Source organism: Aegilops tauschii, chromosome 6, assembly GCF_002575655.3.
Source record: "Aegilops tauschii subsp. strangulata cultivar AL8/78 chromosome 6, Aet v6.0, whole genome shotgun sequence".
Lineage (NCBI taxonomy): Eukaryota > Viridiplantae > Streptophyta > Magnoliopsida > Poales > Poaceae > Aegilops > Aegilops tauschii.
In genome coordinates, this window is record NC_053040.3 from 24199555 (window position 1) to 24223623 (window position 24069).

At 46.3% G+C, this 24069-nt stretch overlaps 1 protein-coding gene across 2 annotated transcripts; it reads left to right on the forward strand.

The window, feature by feature from the left end:
* Window positions 1-15422: 15422 nt before the first annotated feature.
* LOC109735385 (uncharacterized) lies at window positions 15423-23511 on the forward strand. Of its 2 annotated transcripts, none has more exons than XM_073500880.1 (6): window positions 15423-15872; window positions 16084-16157; window positions 20089-20181; window positions 20290-20361; window positions 20472-20645; window positions 23119-23511. In XM_073500880.1, the coding sequence occupies exons 1-3, from the start codon at window positions 15645-15647 to the stop codon at window positions 20099-20101; spliced, it is 315 nt and encodes a 104-aa protein (XP_073356981.1). In that variant the 5' UTR covers window positions 15423-15644; the 3' UTR covers window positions 20102-20181; window positions 20290-20361; window positions 20472-20645; window positions 23119-23511. The 2 variants fall into 2 exon arrangements, with proteins under 2 accessions (XP_073356981.1, XP_073356980.1); XM_073500879.1 differs by having other exon boundaries at window positions 15424-15872; window positions 20472-20657.
* Window positions 23512-24069: the final 558 nt, after the last annotated feature.

Consider the following 24069-nt stretch of genomic DNA (forward strand, 5'->3'; position numbering starts at 1 on the left):
CTGCCCTCCCTCCCCCTTTATATAGGCCCCCTGGGAGGGGGGGCGCCGGCCAAGACCCATCTAGATGGGGGGGGGGGGCGACGGCCAGGGGGGAGACTTGCCCCCCAAGGCAAGTGGGGCGCCCCCCACCCTAGGGTTTCCAACCCTAGGCGTAGGGGGAAGGCCCATGGGGGGGCCCCAGCCCACTAAGGGCTGGTTCCCTTCCCACTTCAGCCCATGGGGCCCTCCGGGATAGGTGGCCCCACCCGGTGGACCCCCGGGACCCTTCCGGTGGTACCGGTACAATACCGGTGACCCCCGAAACTTTCCCGGTGGCCGAAACTTGACTTCCTATATATAATTCTTCACCTCCGGACCATTCCGGAACTCCTCGTGACGTCCGGGATCTCATCCGGGACTCCGAACAACTTTCGGGTTTCCGCATACTCATATCTCTACAACCCTAGCGTCACCGAACCTTAAGTGTGTAGACCCTACGGGTTCGGGAGACATGCAGACATGACCGAGACGCCTCTCCGGTCAATAACCAACAGCGGGATCTGGATACCCATGTTGGCTCCCACATGTTCCATGATGATCTCATCGGATGAACCACGATGTCGAGGATTCAATCAATCCCGTATGCAATTCCCTTTGTCAAACGGTATGTTACTTGCCCGAGATTCGATCGTCGGTATCCCAATACCTTGTTCAATCTCGTTACCGGCAAGTCTCTTTACTCGTACCGCAATGCATGATCCCATGACTAACTCCTTAGTCACATTGAGCTCATTATGATGATGCACTACCGAGTGGGCCCAGAGATACCTCTCCGTCACACGGAGTGACAAATCCCAGTCTCGATCCGTGCCAACCCAACAGACACTTTCGGAGATACCCGTAGCGTACCTTTATAGTCACCCAGTTACGTTGTGACGTTTGGCACACCCAAAGCACTCCTACGGTATCTGGGAGTTGCACGATCTCATGGTCTAAGGAATAGATACTTGACATTGGAAAAGCTCTAGCAAACGAAACTACACGATCTTTTATGCTATGCTTAGGATTGGGTCTTGTCCATCACATCATTCTCCTAATGATGTGATCCCGTTATCAATGACATCCAATGTCCATAGTCAGGAAACCATGACTATCTGTTGATCAACGAGCTAGTCAACTAGAGGCTTACTAGGGACACGTTGTGGTCTATGTATTCACACATGCATTACGATTTCCGGATAACACAATTATAGCATGAACAATAGACAATTACCATGAACAAAGAAATATAATAATAACCATTTATTATTGCCTCTAGGGCATATTTCCAACAGGATCGTGTGCTGGGTTCGTGGTTTGTGGATGGCAGGTACGGTTTCCTCCTCCGACGTCTGAGTCGTCCCGGGGTGCGAGATCTAGAGTTTGATGCCTTGTCTGGGGTGTTGCCCCAGTCTGATTCGTTCAACGGTAATGGTTTCCGTCTTAGGTGAGACACCTTGGAGGTCTGCAAAGCTGCATATCAACCATGGAGCCGCTTCGAGCTCGGGGTGAAGAGGTGATGACTCATTGTTTCCTTTGGTGGCTGCCGTGGTGGTGCAAGAGGCAGTTGATGGCCGTTGGTGTAAGTTCAATGGACTCTTGGGTCTTGATTGTATTTTTCCTTCTGGGCTGGTGTTTCTTTGTGCAAAGTCTAGCGTTTCGCTGTCTTTTTAGTTTTGTAGGTCAATGTGTATGTGACTTATACTATGATCCTTATGACATAAATGAGACACGTATTACCATGCAAAAAAAGCATCATTGTGTAACCGGTACACGGTATAAGTGATTCGAATGCGTCCGCATGGATGAGGCGTCTCCAACGCGGACCCTCGAACCGCCCACATCTAGATCACGCGGTCCAGATGTATTTTTTTCATCCAACATGGTCTTGTATCCGTTCGCATGTTGGTCTGGACACTTTTTTTTCCAACACTGGACGCAAACTCGGGAGCTCTGCGGGAGTCCGGACATCAATCGCGCAGGACTCTGACACCCCGCCCCACTAAAATCTCCCCGCCGGCCACCTTTTCTTCCACTCCACCCATGCCTCCCTTCCTTTCATCGGCACCCTCGTCGTCCGCCGTCGCCGTTGTACCTCTCCAGCCATCGCCCAGGCATCCTCGAACATCCGCAGACCCCACCCATGCGATTGACCACCTTGGACTACGCCGCTGTCCACCCAAGAATCCCTCCGTAGCCAGATACCCTCCACACCTTTGTCGATGTTGTCCCTGGCAGAAACCGCGCCCGACAGGTGTTCGATCAAATGCCATTGAGCTTTTACTTCTTGTTCTTTTCTAGAGGAGCATGATGTCGTGGGACTTGGTGTTTGAGGATGAGTTGTTGTGCGATGCGTGGTTGGCCATTTTTGAGGACTTTGTAGGCATGAACAAGGGTATGACCTTTTTGGGAAAGCTTGCATGATTCCTTTCACGAGCGAAAGAACTTGCCACCCTACAACATGCAAGTCATCCATGTACGCAATGTGAAGTCGCTAATGCATCGATGGCACACCATCTGTAACTCCGTCACAAAGTTTTTTGGTGATTCACCAAATGGAGACAAGGCGGCAATTAGACTTGTCAACCATGGAGATTGTAAGTGTTGCTTTCTGTTTGCTCTACATGTTGGTTAACTCATTCATTCACTCAATAGTGATGTACATGTTATAGCCTGCACGCGCTGCCATGATGTACTATAAGACCGAGGGCATGCCATTCACGCACATATATACATTGTTGGATGAAGCTTAAGAGGAAGTTTATGTGGGACGACATGTGTCAGTTCTGGCTCTAGTATATTTGAATTTGGAATCGATGATTCTGAAGAACTTGTTGAAAATCCAATTATGTCGTTGAATTTGAACTATTGTTGTACACGAAATATTTGCAATGATGAATTGTGCTATTTTTACAATTACTTTTAGTGTTGCGGGCTATTTTCTAGAAATTATGTTTGACCTTTGCTAAATCCGGCATGTTTGCATGTAATTCGTCTAGTTTGTTGGAATTTGGTTTGAAATGTATGCGTATGGTTGGATGGACGGCTTCTGCATCAGTGTCCGTGGACCAGTCCCCACCGGTCCGCGAACAGATGTGGTGTCCAATTTGGGGTCAGCGTTGGGATGCCCTAAGGGCCAGCCAGAATCCCTATCGAGCACAGATTGGATTTGGATTCCATTTCCTCATTTATTACTCTCTATTGTTCAACAAAATTCCACTAACTAATAACAATCGAAGGAAAATACTAGGCGTTGGTCGACTGACCCAACTTTCGGCCGATCGTACCCTATGCCTTCAATGGGTCATCTCCTAGCTGTCGGATCTAACTCCCTGTTCGTCCCCATTCTCCTAACCCCGCATCCTTTCCTTCTAGCCCGAATCATAGCAACGAGCATAGGGAGACAAGCGGAATCACCATGCATAGCGCGCCTCCTCCAATGGGTGTTCCTTCATGAGACGCGGCGGTTGCCTTTGTCGGCATCATTGGCCTTGGAAGCTCCAAAACGTAGCAACCCCTCTTGCTTGCCTCCACATATTGTAGCAGGGGGCGTCGTTCGTGCTTTGCGCACTAGACCATCGCAGCACCCCACCAGGCATGATGATGTAGCCATTTGCAAGTATCAAATCTGGTAGTGGTAGATATAATAACAAAAGTAATAAAGGAAAGTGAAAGAAAACATAGAGGACTTATAAGATTTGTTTGAATATAAAGGTGAATGGGCCTGGGGGCATAGCTTCATTAGAAGCATCTCATAAATAGCATCGGTGAGTAAATAAATTCATGTTGGGCAATTGAGAGAATAGGGCATAGTTACGATGATTATCCAAGGCATAAACAATACATAGGCATTACATCAGTGACAAGTAGACCGTTAGTCCAACTACATCTACTACTATTACTTCACCCCAAGACCGCTATTTAGCATGCATCTCGAAGTATTAAGTTGATGATAAATAGAGTAACACATTAAGCAAGATGACATAATATAGACATAATAAGATCAAGCAATATGACCAAACCGCTCTTTTTATCCTTACCAGCAACAATACAATACACGCCTTGTAACTCTCTCTCACAGAGTAGGTCACCGCAAGATTGAACCTACTACCAAGCATGTTGGGGAACGTAGCAATAATTCAAAATTTTCTACGCATCACAAAGATCAATCTATGGAGTCATCTAGCAACGAGAGAGAGGAGTGCATCTACATACCCTTGTAGATCGCGAGCGGAAGCGTTCAAGAGAACGAGGTTGATGGAGTCGTACTCGTCGTGATCCAAATCACCGATGATCCTAGCGCCGAACGGACGGCACCTCCGCGTTCAACACACATACGGAGCAGCGATGTCTCCTCCTTCTTGATCCAGCAAGGGGGAAGGAGAGGTTAATGGAGATCCAGCAGCACGACGGCATGGTGGTGGAAGTAGCGGGATTCCAACAGGGCTTCGCCAAGCGCTGCGGGAGGAGGGAGATGTGTCACGGGAGGGAGAGGGAGGCGCCAGGGCTTAGGTATTGCTGCCCTCCCTCCCCCCACTATATATAGGGCCAAGGGAGAGGGGGGCGCAGCCTTGGCCCTTCCTCCAAGGAAGGGTGCGGCCAGGGAGGAGTCCATCCTCCCCAAGGCACCTCGGAGGTGCCTTCCCCCTTTAGGACTCTCCCTTTCCCTTATCTCTTGGCGCATGGGCCTCTTGGGGCTGGTGCCCCTGGCCCATATAGGCCAAGGCGCACACCCCTACAGCCCATGTGGCCCCCCGGGGTAGGTGGACCCCTTTGGTGGACCCCCGGACCCCTTTCGGCACTCCCGGTACAATACCGATAATGCGCGAAACTTTTCCGGCGACCAAAACAAGACTTCCCATATATAAATATTTACCTCCGGACCATTCCGGAACTCCTCGTGACGTCCGGGATCTCATCCGGACTCTGAACAACTTTCGGGTTACCGCATACTAATATCTCTATAACCCTAGCGTCACCGAACCTTAAGTGTGTAGACCCTACGGGTTCGAGAGACATGTAGACATGACCGAGACACCTCTCCGGCCAATAACCAATAGCGGGATCTGGATACCCATATTGGCTCCCACATGCTCCTCGATGATCTCATTGGATGAACCACGATGTCAAGGATTCAATCAATCCCGTATACAATTCCCTTTGTCTATCGGTATGGTACTTGCCCGAGATTCGATCGTCGGTATCCCGATACCTTGTTCAATCTCGTTACCGGCAAGTCTCTTTACTCGTTCCGTAACACATCATCCCGTGATCAACTCCTTGGTCACATTGTGCACATAATGATGATGACCTACCGAGTGGGCCCAGAGATACCTTTCCGTTTACACGGAGTGACAAATCCCAGTCTCGATTCGTGCCAACCCAACAGACACTTTCGGAGATACCTGTAGTGCACCTTTATAGCCACCCAGTTACGTTGTGACGTTTGGTACACCCAAAGCATTCCTACGGTATCCGGGAGTTGCACAATCTCATGGTCTAAGGAAATGATACTTAACATTAGAAAAGCTCTTAGCAAACGAACTACACGATCTTGTGCTAGGCTTAGGATTGGGTCTTTTCCATCACATCATTCTCCTAATGATGTGATCCCGTTATCAACGACATCCAATGTCCATGGTCAGGAAACCGTAACCATCTATTGATCAACGAGCTAGTCAACTAGAGGCTTACTAGGGACATGGTGTTGTCTATGTATCCACACATGTATCTGAGTTTCCTATCAATACAATTTTAGCATGGATAATAAACGATTATCATGAACAAGGAAATATAATAATAACCAATTTATTATTGCCTCTAGGGCATATTTCCAACAGTCTCCCACTTGCACTAGAGTCAATAATCTAGTTCACATTACCATGTGATTAACACTCACAGGTCACATCACCATGTGACCAACACCCAAGAGTTAACTAGAGTCAACAATCTAGTTCACATCATTATGTGATTAACACTCAATGAGTTCTGGTTTGATCATGTTATGCTTGTGAGAGAGGTTATTAGTCAATGGGTCTGAACCTTTCAGATCCGTGTGTGCTTTACGAATATCTATGTCATCTTGTGGATGCTACCACGCGCTACTTGGAGCCATTTCAAATAACTGCTCTACTATACGAATCCGGTTTACTACTCAGAGTCATCCGGATTAGTGTCAAAGTTCGCATCGACGTAACCATTTACGACGAACTCCTTTTCACCTCCATAATCGAGAAAATTCCTTAGTCCACTAGATATTAAGGATAAGTTCGACCGCTGTCATGTGATCCATTCCTGGATCACTCTTGTACCCCTTGACCAACTCATGGCAAGGCACACTTTAGGTGCGGTACATAGCATAGCATACTGTAGAGCCTACGTCTAAAGCATAGGGGACGACCTTCGTCCTTTCTCTCTCTTCTGCCGTGGTCAGGTCTTGAGTCTTGCTCAATACTCACACCTTGTAACACAGCCAAGAACTCCTTCTTTGCTGATCTATTTTGAACTCCTTCAAAATCTTGTCACGGTACGTATTCATTTGAAAGTACTATTAAGCGTTTTGATCTACCCTTATAGATCTTGATGCTCAATGTTTAAGTAGCTTAATCCAGGTCTTCCATTGAAAAAACACTTTTCAAATAACCCTGTATGCTTTCCAGAAATTCTACATCATTTCTGATCAACAATATTTCAACAACATATACTCATCAGAAATTCTATAGTGCTCCCACTCACTTCTTTGGAAATACAAGTTTCTCATAAACTTTGTATAAACCCAAAATCTTTGATCATCTCATCAAAGCGTACATTCCAACTTCGAGATGCTTACTCCAGTCCTTAGAAGGATTGCTGGAGCTTTGCATACTTGTTAGCATCTTTCAGGATTGACAAAACCTTCTGGTTGTATCACATACAACCTTTCCTCAAGAAAACCGTCGAGGAAACAATGGTTTTTGACATCCTATCTGCAAGATTTCATAAATAATGCAGTAACTGCTAATATAATTCCAACAGACTCTTAGCATCGCTACGAGTGAGAAAATCTCATCGTAGTCAACTCCTTGGACTTGTCGGAAAACATCTTAACGACAAGCCAAGCTTTCTTAATGGTGACACTTACCATCATTGTCTGTCTTCCTTTTAAAATCCATCTGCACCCAACAGCCTCACGACCATCAAGTATTTCTTCCAAAGTCTATACTTTGCTTTTATACATGGATCCTCTCTCGGATTTTATGGCCTCGAGCCATTCGTCGGAATCCGGGCCCACCATCGCTTCTCCATAGCTCGTAGGTTCATTGTTGTCTAGCAACATGACTTCCAAGACAGGATTACGTACCACTCTGAATTAGTACGCATCCTCGTCGTCCTACGAGGTTTGGTAGTGACTTGATCCGAAGTTTCATGATCACTATCATAAGCTTCCACTTCAATTGGTGTAGGTGCCACAGGAACAACTTCTTGTGCCCTGCTACACACTAGTTGAAGTGACGGTTCAACAACCTCATCAAGTCTCCACCATCCTCCCACTCAATTCTTTCGAGAGAAACTTTTCCTCGAGAAAGGACCTATTTACTTCCAGATCTGAAACAGGACGTATACCCAACTGTTTTGGGTATTCTATGAAGACGCATTTATCCGCTTTGGGTTCGAGCTTATCAGCCTGAAACTTTTCCACATAAGCGTCGCAGCCCCAAACTTTTAAGAAACGACAGCTTAGGTTTCTCTAAACCATAGTTCATACGGTGTCGTCTTAACGGAATTGCGTGGTGCCCTATTTAAAGTGAATGCGGTTGTCTCTAATGCCTAACCCATGAACGATAGTGGTAATTCGATAAGAGACATCATGGTATGCACCATATCCAATAGGGTGCAGTTATGATGTTCGGACACACCATCACATTATAGTGTTCCAGGCGGTATTAGTCGTGAAACAATTTCCACAATTTCTTAATTGTGTGCCAAACTCGTAACTCAGATATTCATCTCTATGATCATATCACAGACATTTTTATCCTCTTGTCACGACGATCTTCAACTTCACTCTGAAATTACTTGAACCTTTCAATAATTCAGACTTGTGTTTTATCAAGTAAGTAAATATTCTCAGCATCTACTCAAATCATCTGTGAAGTAAGAACATAATGATATCCACTGTGTGCCTCAGCACTCATTGGACTGCACACATCAAATGTATTCCTTCCAACAAGTTGCTCTCTTGTTCCATTTCACTGAAAACGAGGCCTTTCAGTCATCTTGCCCATGTGGTATGATTTGCATGTCTCAAGTGATTCAAAATCAAGTGAGTCCAAACGATCTGTATGGAGTTTCTTCATGCATATATACCAATAGACATGGTTCGCATGTCTCAATCCTTTCAAAAACGAGTGAGTCCAAAGATCCATCAACATGGAGCTTCTTCATGCGTTTTAGCCTAATATGACTCAAATAGCAGTGCCACAAGTATGTGGTACTATCATTACTATCTTATATCTTTTGGCATGAACATGTGTATCACTACGATCGAGATTCATTTTAGGTGCAAGACCATTGAAGGTATTATTCAAATAAACAGAGTAACCATTATTCTCCTTAAATGAGTAACCGTATTGCGATAAACATAATCCAATCATGTTTATGCTCAACGCAAACACCAAATAACAATTATTTAGGTTTAACACCAATCTCGATGGTAGAGGGAGCATGCGATGCTTGATCACATCAACCTTGGAAACACTTCCAACACATATCGTCATCTCACCTTTAGCTAGTCTCCGTTTATTCCGCAGCTTTTATTTCGAGTTACTAACACTCAGCAACCGAAACGGTATCTAATACCCTAGTGCTGCTAGGAGTACTAGTAAAGTACACATTCATATAATGTATATCCAATATACTTCTGTCGACCTTGCCTGCCTTCTCATCTACCGAGTATCTAGGGTAGTTCTGCTTTAGTGACCGGTCCCCTCATTACAGAAGCACTTAGTCTCGGGTTTGGGTTCAACCTTGGGACTCTATAGTAGAGCAGCAAATGATTTGCTGTTTCATGAAGTATCCCTTTTGCCCTTGCCCTTCTAGAAACTAGTGGTTTTACTAACCATCAACAATTGATGCTCCTTCTTGATCTCTACTTTCGCGGTGTCAAACATCGCGAGTTGCTCAAGGATCATCATGTCTATCCCTGATATGTTATAGTTCATCACGAAGATCTAATAGCTTGGTGGCAGTGACTATGGAGAACCATCACTATCTCATCTGGAAGATTAACTCCCACTCGATTCAAGTGATTGTAGTACTCAGACAATCTGAGCACATTCTCAACGATTGAGTTTTTCTCCCTTATTTTGCAGGCTTAAGAAACTTGTCAGAGGTCTCATACCTCTTGACGTGGGCACTAGTCTGAAATCCCAATTTCAGTCTTCGGAACATCTCATATGTTCTGCGACGTTTCAAAAATGTCTTTGGTGCCACAATTCTAAACCGTTAGCATCACACACCGAACTATCACGTAGTCATCAAAACGTGTATGTCAGATGTTTTGCAACATCTACAGACGACGCTGAGGTTCAGCACACCGAGCGGTGCATTAAGGACATGAGCCTTCTGTGCAGCAATGAGGACAATCCTCAGTTTACGGACCCAGTCCGCATAATTGCTACTATCAACTTTCAACTAAATTTTCTCTAGGAACATATCTTAGTAGAACTAAAGCGTAAGCTACGACATAATTTGCAAAGACCTTTTGGCTATGTTCATGATAATTAAGTTCATCTGATTATTTAATGAACTCCCACTCAGATAGACATCCCTCTAGTCATCTAAGTGATACATGATCCGAGTCAAACTAGGCCGTGTCCGATCATCACGTGAGACGGACTAGTCATCATCGGTGAACATCTACATGTTGATCGCATCTACTATACGACTCTTGTTCGACCTTTCGATCTCTTGTGTTCCGAGGCCATGTCTGTACATGCTAGGCTCGTCAAGTCAACCTAAGTGTTTCGCATGTGTTCCGAGGCCATGTCTGTACATGCTAGGCTCGTCAACACCCGTTGTATTCGAACGTTAGAATCTATCACACCCGATCATCATGTGGTGCTTCAAAACAACGAACCTTCGCAACGGTGCACAGTTAGGGGGAACACGTCTCTTGAAATTTTAGTGAGGGATCATCTTATTTATGCTACCGTCGTTCTAAGCAAATAAGATCTAAACATGACAAACATCACATGCAAATCATAAAGTGACGTGATATGGCCAATATCATCTTGCGCCTTAGATCTCCATCTTCGAGGCGCGGCATGATCACCTTCGTCACCGGCATGACACCATGATCTCCATCATCGTGTCTTCATGAAGTTGTCTCGCCAACTATTACTTCTACTACTATGGCTAACGGTTAGCAATAAAGTAAAGTAATTACATGGCGTTTTCTTTGACACGCAGGTCATACAATAAATTAAGACAACTCCTATGGCTCCTGCCGGTTGTCATACTCATCGACATGCAAGTCGTGATTCTTATTACAAGAACATGATCAATCTCATACATCACATATATCATTCATCACATCCTTTTGGCCATATCACATCACATAGCATACCCTGCAAAAACAAGTTAGACGTCCTCTAATTGTTGTTGCATGTTTTACGTGGCTGCTATGGGTTTCTAGCAAGAACGTTTCTTACCTACGCAAAAGCCACAACGTGATATGCCAATTTCTATTTACCCTTCATAAGGACCCTTTTCATCGAATCCGATCCGACTAAAGTGGGAGAGACAGACACCCTCTAGCCACCTTATGCAACTAGTGCATGTCAGTCGGTGGAACCTGTCTCACGTAAGTGTACGTGTAAGGTCGGTCCGGGCCGCTTCATCCCACGATGCCGCCGAATCAAGATAAGACTAGTAACGGCAAGTAAATTGACAAAATCGACGCCCACAACTACTTTGTGTTCTACTCGTGCATAGAAACTACACATAGACCTGGCTCTGATACCACTGTTGGGGAACGTAGCAATAATTCAAAATTTTCTACGCATCACCAAGATCAATCTATGGAGTCATCTAGCAACGAGAGAGAGGAGTGCATCTACATACCCTTGTAGATCGCGAGCGGAAGCGTTCAAGAGAACGAGGTTGATGGAGTCGTACTCGTCGTGATCCAAATCACCGATGATCCTAGCGCCGAACGGACGGCACCTCCGCGTTCAACACACATACGGAGCAGCGACGTCTCCTCCTTCTTGATCCAGCAAGGGGGGAGGAGAGGTTAATGGAGATCCAGCAGCACGACGGCGTGGTGGTGGAAGTAGCGGGATTCCAACAGGGCTTCGCCAAGCGCTGCGGGAGGAGGGAGATGTGTCACGGGAGGGAGAGGGAGGCGCCAGGGCTTAGGTATTGATGCCCTCCCTCCCCCCACTATATATAGGGCCAAGGGAGAGGGGGGCGCAGCCTTAGCCCTTCCTCCAAGGTAGGGTGCGGCCAGGGAGGAGTCCATCCTCCCCAAGGCACCTCGGAGGTGCCTTCCCCCTTTAGGACTCTCCCTTTCCCTTATCTCTTGGCACATGGGCCTCTTGGGGCTGGTGCCCCTGGCCCATATAGGCCAAGGCGCACACCCCTACAGCCCATGTGGCCCCCCGGGGTAGGTGGACCCCTTTGGTGGACCCCCGGACCCCTTTCGGCACTCCCGGTACAATACCGATAATGCGCGAAACTTTTCCGGCGACCAAAACAAGACTTCCCATATATAAATCTTTACCTCCGGACCATTCCGGAACTCCTCGTGACGTCCGGGATCTCATCCGGGACTCCGAACAACTTTCGGGTTACCGCATACTAATATCTCCATAACCCTAGCGTCACCGAACCTTAAGTGCGTAGACCCTACGGGTTCGGGAGACATGTAGACATGACCGAGACACCTCTCCGGCCAATAACCAATAGCGGGATCTGGATACCCATATTGGCTCCCACATGCTCCTCGATGATCTCATCGGATGAACCACGATGTCGAGGATTCAATCAATCCCGTATACAATTCCCTTTGTCTACCGGTATGGTACTTGCCCAAGATTCGATCGTCGGTATCCCGATACCTTGTTCAATCTCGTTACCGGCAAGTCTCTTTACTCGTTCCGTAACACATCATCCCGTGATCAACTCCTTGGTCACATTGTGCACATAATGATGATGACCTACCGAGTGGGCCCAGAGATACCTCTCCGTTTACACGGAGTGACAAATCCCAGTCTCGATTCGTGCCAACCCAACAGACACTTTCGGAGATACCTGTAGTGCACCTTTATAGCCACCCAGTTACGTTGTGACGTTTGGTACACCCAAAGCATTCCTACGGTATCCGGGAGTTGCACAATCTCATGGTCTAAGGAAATGATACTTGACATTAGAAAAGCTCTTAGCAAACGAACTACACGATCTTGTGCTATGCTTAGGATTGGGTCTTGTCCATCACATCATTCTCCTAATGATGTGATCCCGTTATCAACGACATCCAATGTCCATGGTCAGGAAACCGTAACCATCTATTGAGCAACGAGCCAGTCAACTAGAGGCTTACTAGGGACATGGTGTTGTCTATGTATCCACACATGTATCTGAGTTTCCTATCAATACAATTTTAGCATGGATAATAAACGATTATCATGAACAAGGAAATATAATAATAACCAATTTATTATTACCTCTAGGGCATATTTCCAACAAAGCACCACTCACGCTGAAGATAAATCAATTTACTTGACCAAAGAAGACGGATCGATCAGAGAGAAATACAGGCTATAAAATTACGCAATCATAGAAATCTCAAAGACTCGAATAAAATCAATGAATAATCTAACAGAAAACCCACAATTCATCGGATCCCAAAAAACGCTCCGCAAAAACTCATCGATTTTAAAAAAAGTTCATCGTTTTTTGGAAAAAAATCATCAAATTTGAAAAATTTCATAAAATTGTAAAAAAAAATCATCAATTTTCAACAAGATGGTCACGAATATGAAAAAGTTTCACGAATTTGAATAAAAATTCATCGATTTTGAAGAAGAGTCCATAGATTTTAAAAGAATCCGAGCATGTAAGACAAAAAAAGGAAAAAGCAAGAAGAAAGAAGAAATAAAAAAAGAATAAAAATGTTGAGAAAAAACCCACAAACTGGACAAAGAAAGAATAGAAAAGAAAAGGCAAGTTTTACACAACTGGTGGGATGTCCGAGTGGTTAGTATGCTTCCCGTCAAACGGGCAGGTTGCGATATCGATGTCCTTGCAACCTTTTTTGGGGAGTTTACAGAATTGTTATATGGGCCGGGCCGGGTAAGAGCGCCTTCAGCGCCGGTTAACGAAATGCACGTAGGGTCGAATAATAATTGCCTCATTCGCGCCCTGGTTATGTTCGCTACGTTTTTCTATACAACAGCTACATTTTTATACATGATTATTTTTTCTTTTCATATCAAATATATAGGCCGGTACTGGGCGCCGGTCGACCGGCCCACTTTGGGCCGGTCGAACCCTGCGCGTCCGATTTGGCATCTCTCAGCCATCAGATTTGGTCAACGCCAGCGTCCCCCCTCCTCTCTTCGTCCCTAACCTATCGCATCCCCATTATTTTTCCTCAAATCATACCAACGAGCGGGGGAGAGAAAAAGGAGTGGAGTCACTAGACCCAGCACGCCTCCATCGGGTGTTCCCTCGCAAGGCGCGGCGGCCACGTTCGTCGCCGGCGGCGGCCACGGCAGCACCAGCTTGTAGTGCCCTCTCTCGTTTGCCATCGTCGATTCCAGCATTGCTGCGTTCCAATCCGGCCCAAAAAAAGTGCTACAAAACAAGATGCTGGAACCGGCAGTTGCATTTGCTGGAACCGGGACTAGGGATGTTACGTCCAGCGACACAATTTGCTGGAGCCGACGGCCACATTTGCTGGAGCCGGTGACCGCGCATGTTGGCACCGGCGAAATTAAAAGCTGGAAACATCGTTCTCAAAAGCTACTACCGGCGAAATAAAATGCTACACGCGACGAATCAAAAAAATGCTACTATCAAAAAGGGAATTGTTGCGACTAGCGAAACCAAAAGCTGGAACCAGCGAGGGGAAAAGCTACAAGCGGCGGAAAAAAATGCTGGAACCGGCCAATCAAAATTTGGTGTTAGAGGATGAAATTGCTGCGACCCGCAAAATAAAAAGCTGGAACCGACAAATCAAAAAGTTGCATCCGGCTAACTCGGAAAAAACGTAGCAGGAGGACAGCATCATGGCAAAAAGATGGTGTTGCAACCGCATGGATGTGCGAGCGTCGTCGCCTCGAGCTCGCAGGAGAGCGGGAGCGCGCGGAGAAGACAGGAGGTCCGAGACCATGGCAGCGAGGCAAAAATGCTGGGAGAGGAGGGAGTGAGAGACATCGCCAAGAGCATCAGAAGGACAGAGGAAGGAGACGCCTTGTGTGGCTAAGAATGAAGAGCTGGTCCGGTTGAGAAGATAAGACTTGGAAAGCGCGTGCGTTGGGTGGGCCTGACGAAACAGGCGTGGCTTCGTGGGTGCAACGCGGAGCGTCTGATCTTGGTCGATCTAACGACGCGTGCGTGACCGGCCCAACGCTCGGCCGGTCAGCCGCTGTAAAACGTTTCCCTATTTGATACTCCCTTCATTCCACAATGTAGTGCCTATAAATTTTTTCAATAGTCAAACATTACAAACTTTGACCATATTTATGGAGAAAAGTAGGTACATCTAGAATACCAAATGCACACAATTGGATACATCATAAGTTATATTTTCAAAATGTACATGTTTAGTATTGTAGGTGTAGAGAGTTTTCTCTATACACTTGGTCAAAGTTGACAAAGTTTGACTTTCAGAAAAATTTATAGGCACTACATTGTGGAATGAAGGGAGTATCTACTATTTTCATACACAATGTACAATATTTGTATATCTAGAATATTTCGAAATGTCAGCAAAAGTAAACAAATGACACAAAAAAATGTGACAAAGAAAGAAAGAACAAAAGAGTGCTCAAGGCCTGTGGTCCTCGCTAGGCCATCCCATTTTGGCGCTGCTTGACGCAGAGGTTGTTCTATATGTAGTTATAGAGACACAGTCATGTACTCGCACCGTCAGGGGCATCCAGAAAAGAAGAAACGAAGCACCTCAGGAGGCTCCTCAGAGTTTAGCGACTTCTAGCCGGGTCGATTTCCTGATGTGTCGTCTGCCGGATCTCGCCTCCGGACGATCTGGGCCGCTGGATAAAAACTGACGATATAGTGATGAATAGTGTCGAATCGCCGTGCCACCGCCTATAAAACTGGGCGGCCGCCGAGGGCATTTTGGTCATTTCACATACAAGTATAAATCAACGGCAACTCCCGTGCTAAAACCTAGCGGCCTCCTCCTCATCCCGCACACGCGCCTCCTTCCTCTTCTCGCACCCGCGCCTTCCTCTCCTCTTCCTCTTGCCCCTCGCACGCCCACTACTGTCTCCTTCCCTGCCACCGTCCGGCCTCCTCCCCTCACGTCCTCCTCCTTCCACCCCCTCCGATCTGGCGCCACCCAAACCCTAACCCCCCGTCCCGCCCCCGGCTCCGGCTCCCGCGGGAGGGTAGGAGGGATGGCGAGGCGAGGCAAAGGCGGCGGTGTATGGGACGTGGCGTGGGCGGTGTGGCCCAGGGGGTCGGCGCGGCCGCGGCTTCTCGTCGTCTTCGCCGTCACGTGGGCGCTGCCATGGGCGAGCTCGAGCTCGACGGGGGAGCAGCGGGGAGAGGAACGTGAGGCCATGGGGGAGGAAGAAGATGGCCCTCTTGTTCCCAAGGTTGGTCTTCGCGTGACACTGGTTAAGGTAGTTTCTTTCCTCGAATCCAATTTCTTCTGGTTGCCGTCGGTGTTCTTGACTAATTTTGGATCTCGTTTGCCTACAGATTTTCTATTCTTGCTCCCTATGCGTCAGATATGTTGTTGTGTTCCTTGATCTGTAATTGCTTGTTGTTTTCAACTGTCTCAGTTTTGGTTACCTGAAGCTCATCCCCGATTTGCTCCTTTTCCCCTTGCAGGTTGGTCTGCTGTCTGCAGGTGCTCGTGGTTCTGGTCGGTTCGTCCTGCTGCGTCTTCGGTCATCGCTCTACAGGTCAACCCATTTTCTCCTTCACCTCTCAGCTCTCCAGGCCTGCGCTTGCATTCTTGTGGCCGTGTATCTTCCTTGTGTTCTTATTGGTACAAGGCCGGCGTCTAAGAGTGTCATTCTCTACTTGTATTTTTGTGCTTTTGTCACTTATATGAATCTTGGTGGGGCCTAATTTCTTTCTATACATTTCTGCCATGTCCTGCTGATATGTTTGTTGGAACTACTCGCATGTGCCATGTTGTTGGAGCTACCGAACAAGCCAGTGTCGTTGCAGATATGATTTATAAAGACTATCTATTGGACAGTAGTTGTAGTAGTTAGGTGACGACAAGATGCAGCCATTTGTATGGGTTGTTTGTTTTGTTTTCCTATTTGCCTATGTCTTGTTCTGCAGGCTATGAAAGAGGCCAATGGCGTGGCAAATAGAGTCCATAAAAATTGTTCGTTACCATGCAGCCGGGGTAGATGTGTTTTCAGGAGGGTGCAATTTGTATAAAACATGGCCTCTGTCTATGTCTTGGTCTGGTTCGTTAGTCCTGCTCTTCTTGGGCCATCCTTCGTTAGTTTGTTTATTTCATTTATTATGTGTAGATTTAGGAGAGATGCCTATGATCATTCCTTTCCTGCCATGCGCTTGTGCTAAATCACAGTCATGTATTTTTTAGCTTTCTTTTCATTCTTGTATCTGTGAGCATGGTTGTGATAAGGTTTGTAGATGCAGGGTTGTGTTTGCTCTTAATGTCATATTTTTCCCCTATCAACGAGGTGATTCTCTTTATAAAGCATGGCTTGCATTTCAGATAAATAGGTTGCTATATTACTAGAGTAGTGCTTGATCTGGTCTTCTACCATTTGACTCGTCATGGATTGTTTGTGTTTGCTCATCACGATGTGAATGTTTGGTTTGCTCAACCTTTTTCCCTGCTGGAAGGAGGGACATCATTGATCGAAGGGGGCTCTGCAGGGCACATGATGCATATTCTATAAATATTTTCCTGTGGTTCATTTGTCAATTTAGAGACCTCGCCGGCTATAGCGCGATCCAGTACATGGTGCCATATAGGATACTAAGGTCATAGATTCGGATTTGTTTGCCCCCCTAAAGGCAAAGTATGCTTAATTATGAATATGTTGGACTGCTACAATGTGTTGTCTAATTAGTTACCAGGATTAATTTTAGTTCTATTTTTCTGGTGCTGACGGGCGTGCGAATTAAGGTTCATGGTGTGCCTTGGACTCGGAATTCTTATGTACTGGATGTGGTGGTCTTATTAGTTAGTCAGTGCCTCATATGGTTAGGATGCATATCCGGTTAGAACAGAGTCATTCATGCATTCTTAGAATATTTTCATGTGTATTTATTTGTTTGAGGTGTGTTTAGCTGGTTTCCCTTCAGCCATTTTCATTACATAAAACAAACACTATGGTCGACATGTAACCAAAGTATTCATTGCACATATATTGTGCTATACAACTTGTTCTTTCTTTCCTACAAAACTCCTATTTTTTATTTAAGAACATCACCGAATTTTCATTACAGATGAAAGGAATTTCCACATTCTTACATAATAATTCCATGATTGCCACATTTGATATGTATCTCCATTTCTCAGCTATAAAATTGTTGTTCTGCCTGTTTTCGCCTCTTTCTTTGATATATAACAGTGCCTAGAACATAATTAACTGATTGTGTTTCTATGTTTACTTTTGAAGGAAATATGCCCTAGAGGCAATAATAAATTTGTTATTTATATTTCCTTATATCATGATAAATGTTTATTATTCATGCTAGAATTGTATTAACCGGAAAGTTGATACATGTGTGAATACATAGATAAAACAAAGTGTCCCTAGTATGCCTCTACTTGACTAGTTCGTTAATCAAAGATGGTTAAGTTTCCTGACCATAGACATGTGTTGTCATTTGATAAACGGGATCACATCATTAGGAGAATGATGTGATGGACAAGACCCATCCGTTAGCTTAGCATAATAATCGTTAAGTTTTATTGCTATTGCTTTCTTCATGACTTATACATATTCCTCTGACTATGAGATTATGCAACTCCCGAATACTGGAGGAACACCTTGTGTGCTATCAAATGTCACAATGTAACAGGGTGATTATAAAGATGCTCTACAGGTGTTTCCGAAGGTGTTCGTTGGGTTAGCATAGATCGAGATTAGGATTTGTCACTCCGAGTATCGGAGACGTATCTCTAGGCCCTCTCGGTAATGCACATCATGATAAGCCTTGCAAGCAATGTGACTAATGAGTTAGTAATGGGATGATGCATTACGGAACAAGTAAAGAGACTTGTTGGTAACAAGATTGAACTAGGTATGAGGATACCGACGATCGAATTTCGGGCAAGTAACATACCGATGACAAAGGGAATGACGTATGTTGTCATTGCAGTTTGACCGATAAAGATCTTCGTAGAATATGTAGGAACCAATATGAGCATCCAGGTTCCGTTGTTGGTTATTGATCGGAGATGTGTCTCCGTCATGTCTACATAGTTCTCAAACCTGTAGGGTCCGCATGCTTAACATTCGATGACGATTTGTATTATGAGTTATGTGTTTTTGGTGACCGGAGATTGTTCGGAGTCCCGGATGAGATCACGGACATGATGAGGAGTCTCGAAATGGTCAAGAGGTAAAGATTGATATATTGGACGATAGTGTTCGGACACCGGAATGGTTCCGGAGCGTTTCGGATATTTATCGGAGTACCGAGGGGTTACCGAAACCCCCCGGGGAAAGTAATGGGCCTACATGGGCCATAGGGGAGAGAGAGGGGAGCCCGCAAGGGGTGGCGCGCGCCCTCCCATGGGCTGTCCGAATTGGACAAGGGGAAGGGGGCGCGGCCCCCCTTTCCTTCCCCCTTTCCACCTCCAAGAGAAGGAAGGGGTGGACTTGGACTAGGAGTCCTAGTCAGTTCCCCCCCATGGCGCGCCCCCTAGGGCCGGCGGCCTCCTCCCCTCCTCCTTTATATACGGGGGCAGGGGGCACCCCAAAGCACATCAATTGTTCTCTCTCTTAGCCGTGTGCGGTGCCCCCTCCATAGTTTACTCCTCCGGTCATATTGTCGTAGTGCTTAGGCGAAGCCCTGCGCGGATCACATCACCATCACCGTCACCACACCGTCGTGCTGACGAAACTCTCCCTCGACATTTTGCTGGATCAAGAGTTCGAGGGACGTCATTGAGATGAACGTGTGCAGAACTCGGAGGTGTCGTACGTTCGGTGCTTGATTGGTTGGATCACAAAGACGTTCGACTACATCAACCGCGTTAAGCTAACGCTTCCGCTTTCGGTCTACGAGGATACGTGGACACACTCTCCCCCTCTCGTTGCTATGCATCTCCTAGATAGATCTTGTGTGATCGTAGGGATTTTTTTGAAATTGCATGCTATGTTCCCCAACAGTAGAACATAACTGATTGTGTTTCTATGTTTACTTTCCCTTTAGGATTCTATGTATATGGTGAAATGCTTCAGAAACAGTAGTGTGCTATTTCACCTTTTATCTTCCTAGGGGTTCATATTCATCTGTATATCTAAAAAAGCTTGTGATATTATTTTAGTTAGCAGGGTGCAAATCACACCAAAAAATACACATGCTTGACCTTTGTAAGGAACCACTATTACTATATATGTCCTACTTTGTACTGCCTACTGAATCATATGTATATTATGTTATACCTTGGAGGAACATCCTTTCAGAATTCAGTGAACACTATTTTTGTGTAATTATAAAGAAGAGTCACTTTTAGACGGTGAAGACTGCTCCCCTGATCCTAAGAGCCTACTGACATTTCACCGAATCCTATTACAATTTTTGTTATTAGAAGCAGATACTTGATAAATTTGTCTTCAGAATTCCAAGTACATGACCATACTGATCCTTCTATTTGAGATGTAGCAGAACACATAATTGATACACCTAGGCTCAGCTTCTCTGCATTGATATGAAGGCATGGAGCGTGTTTCTTTTGTTTTCAACTCGAGAGGCGGCCAGGTAGGCGCATATAAACACAATAAAAGGCCCGTTTCGTTGTTCCATGCCTTATAAAAAACGAGCAAGGCTGACATAATATTCCTGGTTCCCTTCTACCGTGTGTCAAAGAGAGCCTGGCTATGCAAGAGGTGTCATCTTCTATCACGAAACTCCGGGCAACAAGAACTTCACCAAGAAAAGGTACTTTCTTTTCAATTTTTCTCGCCTACGATCTTTGGATTTCAACATGTCTCTTCTTTAGAGAAGATTTTGCGGCCACTATGGATGACGACAAGGTAGGCATCTTGCAGGACACCTAGGTTTTGGCACAAACTATTTTGTGCCGGTGTGAAGTGGGGACTGTATGCGGACATCGAGTAATTCCTGGGATTTGGTAGGAAGCACATGACCTGTAACTTCAAGAAGACGAACTATGAAGAGGCGGATCGCCCTCTGACAGTGTCGTAAAGAAGGCCATTCTGCAGGTCATTGATATGGTAGGCTTATTGCTCAGTACATCTGTGTTTACTATTGTTACATCACATACACACAATTCTTGCATGCATGTGGCTTGTGTGAATGACATTCTTTATCTTTACAATGCAATCACCTCTGTTAGGCATTGCTTAATGTGGTTCTGGTTATTGTCCATTTGTGATTTAGAGGAATTACCAAAATTTCCAAACAAAATATCCGATTGATAGGAGGGGGCGTCGTTTTTACTGATCAAGATTCTGATTCTGAGCATTTTGCAATTGATATCTTCCCTAAATGTATAATTATCATTTACCCCTTAGTTCACATGATATATAAGGTAAAATTTGAGTTCCATTTGTAAAACTGTAGCTGTTATATGCACACCTATTAGTCATGTCGTACTATCAATCTGCAGGTCAGGCTCGCAATTAATAAGGATATACTTTATCGAAAAGGGTTTCCCCCCGCTTTGTATACAAAGCAACCAACCGAACCATACAGGGATAGGTGTTGGGGCGGAAGCAGCACAGTCACGCCCAAAAGAAATGACAGAGAAAGAACAAAGAAACAAATGCCGACAACGGCGGATCAACAAAAACAAAGCCTCGCGACCACTGCGCCCACCAGGATCTTCCACTAGGCTCCAAGACTCCGGAGCGCCGGCACCTATCAACACCTCCAAGAAGGATCGCGACGATGACGACGCTGCTGCCAAGGGTTTCCCCCGGTACACGACGAGGCGAGAGGAAGGGTAGCCCTCGACGCCCTCCCGGAAGGTCAGGTGGCGCCCACAGGCGTCACCGCGCCGGTGTCGGACACGCCGACAGGGCTTTCCCCCGATCCCAACCCGCACCTCGGGAGCTCCGGATCCAGCCACCAGACCAACCACTACCCTGCGCCAACGCGGACATGAGGCCCCCACGCCGTCTCACCACGGCACCGCGAAGTGAGGACAGCGCGGCGAAGAATCAGAGTCGGGACTAAGGCATCAGCACCGTCGGCACGCGGGAGGGCCCCACCTCCACCGTCCGCGACGGTAGCCGTCCGGACGCAATAGCAGGAGCACACCAGGCCCGTGGGCCCACAGGCCCGGCCGAGCCCTCATGGGCCCGTAAAGCTCCCGCCTTCGCGCTGTTGCCGGCACGCCGTCGGCGCCGACGCCCCACATCCGAGCCGCTCCTCCTCCTCACCGCGCCGCAGACAACGAGGCCACGCCGGGGGCCCGGGGCCTGGGCCGCTAGGACCCGGATGGGGCCCGCCGGGCCCATATCTGGGCCGGGGTCGCGACGACGGCCACCCAGCACCACCACGCCGCCCCGCCGCCAAGGAGCGGCGCCAACACCACGCCTGCCGCCGGCCGCTGCCGCAGGGCAGCCGGGCCGCAGCCACGCCGAGCTGCACCGCCGCCGCCTCCCTACCCCGGGAAGGGAGCACGCGCACGCGGGAAAGGGAAGGCCCGCCGCCGCCGGAACCACCCGGGCCAGCGCCGGGGGCGACCGCCGGCGGCGGCAAGAGGAAAAGGGGGAGGAGGGGGCCCGCGGAAGAGGGGCACGAGCTCCGCCCCGGCCACCTCCCGGGGAGGCGGCGCGAGGCGGGTCTAGACGGGGGAGAGGGGAGGGAGGAAGGGGGCGGAGGTGGAACGCGGGGCCGGCGGCGGCGGGAGGTGGGGAGGGGGAACCCTAGTCGCCTAGTCGCCTGCGCGCGGAACCTTCGGCCGCCACAGGCTAGGAATTAATAAAGTTATACTTGTTGAAAGTGACGATAGAAACAACAAAAGGCTGCTTGGGTTAGATAATTGTCAGTGGGGTCCGAGAAGGTTGCACAAACACCAACCAGATTAGAAGTAGGTCGGCATAAAATTTGTGTTTTTGTGAAGTTAAATGAAATTGACATTGTATATACTAACACGTAGTTCTGCTACAATTGTGTATCTATGAATATGTTGCTTCCAAATCTGCATTTATCTCTCTGCAGTATGCTCATTTGCTATATAGTTTTGAAGTTTACATATCATGTATATTTATTATATACCTCTCATGTTTTTTTCCTGGATTTTACTTTTATGACGTGTGTGCTGATGTGTAGAGATTGAACGGAATCTGCTTAGACTATTTATTGGGTTTGGCAATAATAGATCATAAATCATGGTATGAGACTATGGGTATACTTTTACAGTTTACTTAATTTTCTACCTCCGTAGCGTATCCTCTTTGTATTATTTCACAGGATTCTTTGCTAGCAGCTAAAATATCCTATACAATCTGGAAAAGAGATAGCTTAAATGGATGCATGTTTTCTCAAATTAGATTGCCCCTGCCGTGTATATAAATGTGATGCTTCCTTCCATGACTAAACAAGCTGATGTTTGGTGAATCCTTTGTAGTCTTGCATTGTTAAATTAGTTCGTGTGTTTTGCTATGGTCAATTCCTATATATGTATTGTTTTGTTTCTCTAGTTTTAACTTCTGTATGCCGATGCAGTCAGAGCTCGGTGTCGTGTCCGCCGGCCGAGCGGCGAGCTGGAGCTGCATGTCGCTGAACAAGGTGGTCCTACTGTGAGGATCTCATCTCTCACTCTATGTGTGTCTCTCAGTCCCGTTCCCCTTTATGGTAATCATTCATGCCTGTAGGGATCACGAAGATTTTTCTTGGTTTAATTTGTAGTTGTGGATTGCTGTGATTGTTACTGCAATAGTGGATCATATATATATATACACTTGGCAACTCAGTTTAGGATATCGCTTGGTAAATGATGATTGTTACTGCAATAGTGGATCATATATATACACTTGGCAACTTTGTTTAGGATATCGCTTGGTAAATGTTGATTGTTACTGCAATAGTGGATGATATATATATACACCATATATATACTAATTGCTGATTGTTTCTTCCATTTGGTGGCAACCTTGTTGTTCCGTGCACTATTGGCTATTGTTTTTATGGTTCGGTTCATGAAGGTAAAGCATGCTATGCATTATTCACTCTTAATTGTTTTCAGTTCATCCATGGTTATTCTTTGTTCATCATATGTACCTCTGTTTGAGGCTATCGCGGCCTACTGTCGATTGCCATTTCATTTTTACCTTCGAGAAGTGGTTGCTGATGGTTCTGTCATTGGAGGAGTTGAGATAGATAATTTTGTTAGTAATCGCGTTGTGCGGTCTAGGACACGATTTATCTGGGAAGAAACATTGGACGGGGGTTGTTCTTATGTACCTCTATTTGAGGCTGTCGCGGCCTACTGTATATTGCCATTTCATTTTTACCTTCGAGAAGTGGTCGTTGATGGGTCTGTCATTGGAGGAGTTGAGATAGATGATTTTGTTAGTAATCGCGTTGTCCGGTCTAGGACACGATTTATCTGGGAAGAAACATTGGACGGGGGTTGTTCTTTGTTTGATCAAGCCGTTTTCAGGCGGTGCGCTTCTT